Source organism: Hipposideros armiger, unplaced genomic scaffold (assembly GCF_001890085.2).
Source record: "Hipposideros armiger isolate ML-2016 unplaced genomic scaffold, ASM189008v1 scaffold_166, whole genome shotgun sequence".
Taxonomy (NCBI): Eukaryota; Metazoa; Chordata; class Mammalia; order Chiroptera; family Hipposideridae; genus Hipposideros; species Hipposideros armiger.
The window spans coordinates 1,566,853-1,574,513 of NW_017731516.1; the positions used below are offsets into that span (position 1 = coordinate 1,566,853).

Here is a 7,661-nt window from a genome sequence, read left to right on the forward strand (position 1 = left end):
TTGATACCAGGAATGATTCACTGTAGGATCATTTTTTGCCAGATTACATTGCAAACCACAAACACAAAAACACCCAATGGAAATATTTTTCTCTGTTTTTACATATAGATACAGACAGAAGCACTTCTAATAACAAATTTTCATAAATCTTCCATGGATTCAAGCAAAGTTATTCACCAGAGCAAAAGTATGTCAACTCTAGCCTCTGATAATAGATAACTGTATAGAGTCATTTTGGACGTAAGAATGCATGAGCTTAACCCAATTATTTCTGAAATAGAGGGCATAGGAACTTCTGTATCACACACTTAAAAGGAAAAAATGCATATGGGCACCAAAAAGACCGTCAAAATAAATTTTTATCCTCAGTGTACAACAGGTTTTTTTCAACCTTGGCACTACTCAGGTAATTCTGTTATGAGGGACACTCCTGTGCAACGTATGATGTCTACCTGCATCCCTGGCCTCCTGCCCACTGATATCAGTACCAACCTCCAGTTGGGACAACCAAAAATGTCTCCAGACATTGTCACCTCCTCCTGGAGAACCACTGGTATGCAATGACTCCAGTAACAAACTGATACTTCACTACGGATAAAGCAAAGCGGTAGGCACAGTTGGAAGTAAATTGGAATTAAGTAAATTAACCTTTTGAACTCATAATTTACTTATGTTGACTGTAATAAAATAAGGTAAGGAACAAACTTGGACACCTCCTTTCATTTTTTGTAACAGAATTTACTCTGTATGTGATCAAATTACACAGCATTTATACACCTTCCTAAAAAAATACACACACATCTGTAAGTTACAAAACTTACATTAGATATGTGGTAAATACTTACAGTGCATCTAGTCCTATGGTGCAAATATAACAGTTCCACACGCCTATTCTCTGCAAGAATGCAGAGGAACGCAAAATCTTTATAAAAGCAAAGGTAATCAATAGCACCACATCTTTGTAATAAAACTGAACCATAGCTTTCTTTTTCATAGCCCCGTCCTTTTGTTTCACTCACATATATGTATAAAGTTTTCAGAGAAGCATTTAACTTCCACCCCTAGCTGATTTCACGTAAGAAAAATTTGGCAGTACTGGTATAAAATGTGCATTCTAATCACTTCAAAGGAAACACGCCAGAATCCAATTATGCATTATTACTCTACTCTCTGTACATATAATAGCACAACCTATAAAATCCAACCAATTAAAAAAGAAAATTTGTTTTTCACCGCTAATAAGATGCCCCTCCACAGGCATCCTCTTCATTACCACATACATTCTATGGTAAGTTAAAGATGGTCACAAATTCTCTGCCAATCAGGAGGTAGAGTCTATTTCCCCTCCTTTAGAATTTGGCATGGCCTTGTAACTTGCTTTGACAAAGAGAACATGGCAGAAGTATTGCTATGCCAGTTTCAGACCTAAGTCTTAAGAAGCCTGGCATCTATAGATTTGGGATCCAGTTGTGCTATAAGCAGTTTAGGCTAGAACACAGACTGATGAGAGAGTATGCGGAAAGAGCACCAGGGGATTAGACACCAGGTCGAGTGAGAAGCCATAAGAAGGAGAACCAGGCCTTCTTGGATAGTCTAGGCCCAGCCAAACTCCCAGTTCATTGCAGCTGCATGAGTGACTCCACTGACACTAGATGGAGCAGAGAACCCACAAAATCATGAGAAATAATAAATTATTTTAAACCACCAAGTTTTGGGGAGTTTTGGTATGTAGCAAGAGATAAATAGTCACTTTTCAGCCCAAGAGACTCTACCTTCTCTTAATCAATAAAATACTTAAACTATTTTTGTAATGCCAAAAGGCAGAAAGGGACAACAGATAGTGCCAAATAGCAGCCCCCAAATGACTTTTTAAAATATGGTTAAATCTGCAAGCTACCTATTGTTTGATTTTTCTACTCCGTGAACTAAGTTTTTCTACATGTCATTACTAATCCAAGGGTTAACGTGTATATCTGCTTCATTGGTTAAATACTGGGAAATAAATAAAAGAAGAAAAAAAAAAGCAAGCAATTTCAACAAGAACAAAACTGTAACTCAAGGCAAGATAAGTTTTTGCCTTGGAAATCACCCCTTTTAGTTACAAGCCCTTGACAAATTCCAACAGGGGCTTTCCGAGGAAAGGTCAAAGAAGTAACCAGTCACTATCCTGACTGCGGTGAGCATTCGAGGGTAAGTTTAAAGGTAACTCATTTTTTGATCCCAACCAACTTTAAAAATCCTACATTTATGTATGTTTAAAGAAGGGCGTAAAAAATGGAGGAGCTTTAAAAAGAATACTTTTAAGATTTATATTATATCCTCCAAAATATTTAGAGGAGAAAGAGCTTAAATTTGATTTATTCCTTTTTCCTCTTCACAATTAGGGAGCCTGTGCTGCCGTACCAAGTATTCAGGAGCCTGGAGTCAAAGAAATGATGGGATTTTACTTTTAACAGGAAGGGTGAAAAGCTGCTATATTTTTCTAAAGCCTTACTTCAGATTATTTCCCTTTCCTAAAATCTGAGAAAACCACGTAATAAACTATTAATAACTCTAATATTCATGAATTAGATAATCCATTAAAAAATATGAGTGGTCACCACTTACACACAAACTATACTTTATCTTTAAAACCAAGACTAATCACAATAGGTAATGTTATGGAGATAGTGTTCTTCTATTAAGTCATCCATCCATAAGTAAATAGAATACCTTCTGAAAAGAATCTTCATCTGTTATGTCATAAACTAAAATAGCTCCATTTGAATCTCTGTAGTAAATTGGACCCAATGCATGGAATCTCTCTTGACCTGCTGTATCCTAAATAAAACAACAAACACTTATTAGATGAGGAAAAAAAAGAAAATACATGTTATTGCAACTACAGTAAACTTTGATTAATTGGCAAGTGGGGCATGAAGCTACAGATAACCCCAAAACACTATTAAAAGAAACAAAGCAGGCTACAAAAAAAAAAAATTTTTAAGTTATAAATAGTATTTAATGTTTACTGTTATGCAAAGATTACATTTCCCCTCCCAACCCTCTTCCTCCCCAGCAACCTTCCCAGCCCCACTAAAAAACCAGTAGTTGCCTGAGGGTCAGAATGGCCAGATGGCATTATACGCCAGGAACAGGCTTTGCCCTCAAGGTAGGCTCCCCACACAGGGAGGAGACAAGGAAATAGCATGCACCAGGACCACCTGCAAACAGGTCCCCTAACGCACTACCCTTGTTCTACTCTCCACTAACTGCTCCCTTGGAAAGTTGGAACATAAAGACACAGGAATAGAAGGCCAGGCAGGCTGTCTACCCACCCTGTCCTTTCCTTTCTCTGACATGGAACCCCTCTGTTACCCCTTACCCACCTGAAAAGTTATGATAACAATTTTTATGTATAGAGTTGTATTCAAGATATAATTATTAATCAGATTTTAGGAAAAAAAACGTTTATTTTTAAAAGTTTGGCTAGGACCAGCTGAGTGGCTCAGTTGGTTAAGAGCTCGCTCAGGAGTTTGAGCTCTGAGCAACAGCGGTTTGATTCCCGGCCCGAGCTGAGCAGCCGCTGAGCTGCCAATGGGTGGCAGGGTGGCTCAGCTTAAAAAAAAAAAAAGTTTGGCTAAACTTCACTTAATTAAAAAAAACTAAAATTCCAATTCCTTGAGCCAATTAGTTATTAGAGTACCAAGAATACTAGAGGCCTTCACTCATAGAGTTGAAAAAATTAACTTACCCATATAGCAAGGTTTACTCTTTTTCCACCAATATTTAACTTCTTTGTTAAGAATGATGCCTAAAAAAAAAAAGATATACATTAAACAATGTTTCATATAAACTAATGTTTCTTATACTAAAAAAATATAGATGTATAAATGATCTCAATATGAAACTCAAGTTATCTGGGAGAAAAAGTAATCACTGAGTTTTTATTAATGACTAAACATTTTCACTGAAAACAGAACATTACTTAATTCTAATCTAAGAAAAAGACTGTCTTATGAACATGTTATAAAAAAATACAAAGAAAAATTAATAATTACTTTTTCTTAATTTTTTCCCCATAAAATGTTTTCTTAGAGCATTTAATTTGATGCCAACTTACCTATACACTATAAAAAAGTTTAAGAGATTTTTAAGATAAGAGAAATGTTTACCGGTAGTTTACTTAACTATATGAATACCGGTGTTATTCAAAATGTTCCTGTAATTATGTTATCATTCAATTATTTAACCTATATCTAGTAATTTTCCTAGGTACTAATGTCACAGAAATGAAAGGAAATGATTCCAGCCTTCAAGGAGCTTACAGTCTATTAGAGAAATGAAAATGTAGAGAATTACAATCCCTGTGATAATTGTTAAAATGAAGGGTCTTGCCAAGTATACCACAAGGGGGTCAAGAAAGGAAGTGTCAAGCCTGCCTGGATGAGTCAAAGGCTGCTTCAGAGAGAAGGTGACAATCTCCCCTTTACTTGTATTGTAGTAGGGGTTTCCTGACAGATGGGTGAAGCCACTGAAGCCTGAAACACATAACTTCCCCCGCCCCACGGGGGAACTCCAAGTTGTATGGTCAATGCCAGAGATGAGGCTACACATATAGGCAAAGGTTGAATGAATAAAAAAAAAAGTCCTAGGATTCCATGAATAGAAGTATGGACTTTACCTTGTGGGTCTTAACAAAACCTATTCCAGGACAGTAGACATTTCTTTAAAAATGTATACTACAGTCAGGTATATTTGGGAAATGCTGTATATTGCTCTGTATCTCCTTTGTATATTCACAATGCACATTAGCACATTAAGATTCTGCCAAAATGAAGGCTGACTAGTTGCATTTATACAAGCATTCCTCAAACTCAATGACCTCTTTTTCCCTAGAGAAATACCTAGGTTCATCCTAAGGAATAAGTGTTAAGAAACAATACTGTTGACAATGAAGAATCATTGAAGGGCTTTTTGGCTTTGGGAAAGTATAAAATCTACACTTTCAGAGAATGACTTTGGGATGGGGGGAGGCTGGACAGGAAAGGACAGGACTAGACCTGGGAGACGGGAGGTTATTACAAAGTTGGAGAGAAAAAACAGGGGCCTGAACTGAGTCCACGAAGATAGAAAAGAGAGAACAGAATCAAGAGTAATTGAGGAGGAAATAGAATCAAGATCCAGAGACAGCTGACATATTTAAGAAAGAAAGAGCCAAATTCAAAGCTATGGAGAGACAGTCACATTTAGGTGTATCTATATGGAAGAAAGTGCAGAGAAGAAACGTAGAACAGATAAAAAGCTAGGATGGCAAATTACTGAAGGAAAAGGAACCTAGATTTCAGGAAGGACTTTCTGCTGCATGCACACAAAGGAAAATCAGAACTAAGAAAGACCTCTAGATTTAGTGATTTACTAAGTAATCCTCATAGAAATAAATGGCAGAGCTGAGATCAAATCCAACAATGTCTGCCTTCAAGGCCCAAGCTATACTAAAGATATTTCATTAAATGAAACAAATAAAGATTATACACAAAGGGTATAAAATAAATGGCAAAAATGAAAGAAATAACCTGAAAAATGAGAAGACCAAATATATGTTATGACAACAAATGTGAATAAACGACTTCTCCCACTCATTATAGCACTGGGGCTAAGAACATGAACTTGGGAGCAGAATTTTGTATTTGAATCTTAGTTGTGTCACTTATTAGTTGTGTAATTTATTTGAACGCAACCATTTTCATGGTTTCAATATCAGTGCTATTTAAAGAAATTCAAAATCTGAATCCTACCCAAATATTTAATATATATTAAATGCCTCTCTTTCAAACATATTTTTAAGTCAACTCGTCTTCTTTACAAAATTAGCTTGCCATTCCAGTATTTTGAGCACATTATCCAAGTCATTTGAGGTTTAGAATCTTACAAATATCACCACTGAATATCCTTCTCCCTTATCATTCATTACGTATTCCTCAAAAAAACCTACTAAAGCTTGTCTTCATATATCCTCTAGAGTTCTATGACCACCAGTCTCATATTATGTCATAACATAAACACCTTTGATCTCACCTCACACTCTGGTCTACATGCCAAATATCTTCTCAAAATCTCCATGATTTAAAAAAAAAATCCTGTAACTCATAAAAGGGTTCTCTAATAAGTTACTTTTAATAAGTATGCTTGAAAGAAATCTCTGCAGGCAGCTAATACCATAACTTGTCATTAGTTTTGTAGGGATTTCTCAGCAGAGGGGAGTGAATTAGAGCTGGTAAAGCCCCATCATTTCCTTTCGACCATCCCCTCTGAAACTTAACCCCACTCTCCCATGGCGAGTTTCAGGGACAGAGTGAATGAAGTCTCTCCTAAGGAACCATGAATATACAAAACAATTTTATGGAAAAAGTGTTCATCACAGCACTGATTATAACAAAAACATGAACTAATTTGTGTCCATCAATAGGCAATTTAAAAAATATATACATATATAACCCATCTATACAGTGAAAACATACACAGTCATTTCTACACTATTGTTAATACTAGCTAACAGTTATGGAATGCTTACTTTCTACCAAGTACTGTGTTAAGTACTTTTTACAAAATCATTCATAACCTTTCCCTTTATAAAAGTTAGGGAGCCCTCATCTACAAATAAGTCTCAAAGCTTTCTCTTTCTATCCAAGGACCTTCACAATTTGTCCATATCTATCTTCCTAAGATAGCTTCCAGTATTTTTCTATGTACTCTCCAACTTACTGTGTCTATATACAGTCCCTCCAACTCTGTTTGTTCATAAAATTCCCCTCTAATTTGGGCCAATTCTTTATTTTCTATGTGAACTGCATCTATTCAAGCTCAGTTCATGACCTATACTCTTCTTCCTTAAATGTGTAAGCTCTCTTATACCACCCATAAAACCTACTGAATTTCTCTATCCTGAAGAACTTTAGGGACCCTTATCTTGTAATACACAGCATATACTGCCTTATATTGTGAGTTATCTTTTCATAGGTATAGTCTTCTGTTAACCAGATTTTCATTAATTTAACACTTCCACAGCAATTACAATGAAATGGGCAGTGTTCTAAGAGCTTTTAAACTTGAACTCATTTAATTCCCATAACACACTGTGAATTAGATATAACTATCCAAATATTAGAGATGTGGAAACAGATACAAAAAGGATAAGTATCTTGCCCAACTCACACGGTAAGTGATAGAATGGCATTTGAAATCCAGGTAGTCTGGCCTCAAACACAACTCATAACCTCTATGCTGTGATATGTCCCAGACTGAGATCTGAGCTGACACTTCTTCTCTAATGGTGGGAGCAGGGAGAGCCGTAATGCTACCCATAGCAGACATGCAAATACAGTTGACCCTTGAACAGCATGTTACAACACCGCTACTTCTTCTAATTCCAATGGTTTCATCTTCCAAATCTTTGGGGTAGTCATAAAATTAGCAATCTTATTAGCACAGGCTGACATCCATCATTTGCACCTGATGCTTATTTTATCCAATATCTAAAATCATAGTGGATAATTATTTTAAATTTCTACTTTAAAAACCGAAGTAGGGGGCCGGCCAAGTGGCGCGATGGTTAAGAACTGGCTTGGGACGCCAGAGGGCCCCGGTTCGGATCCCACATATGAGGGCCAGTGACGCTGCCC

The 7,661-nt window shown here is 36.4% G+C and overlaps 1 protein-coding gene across 1 annotated transcript in view; it reads right to left on the reverse strand.

Moving 5' to 3' along the window:
* The window catches only part of RAB21 (RAB21, member RAS oncogene family), a 30,730-nt gene that overhangs the window by 14,053 nt on the left and 9,016 nt on the right, over positions 1-7,661 (reverse strand). The window contains exons 2-3 of the mRNA XM_019651782.1: positions 3,734-3,793; positions 2,713-2,820 (exon numbers count right to left, since the gene is read on the reverse strand). Of these exons, the coding sequence (XP_019507327.1) occupies positions 2,713-2,820; positions 3,734-3,793 (168 nt within the window). The remainder of the gene's footprint in view (positions 1-2,712; positions 2,821-3,733; positions 3,794-7,661) is intronic.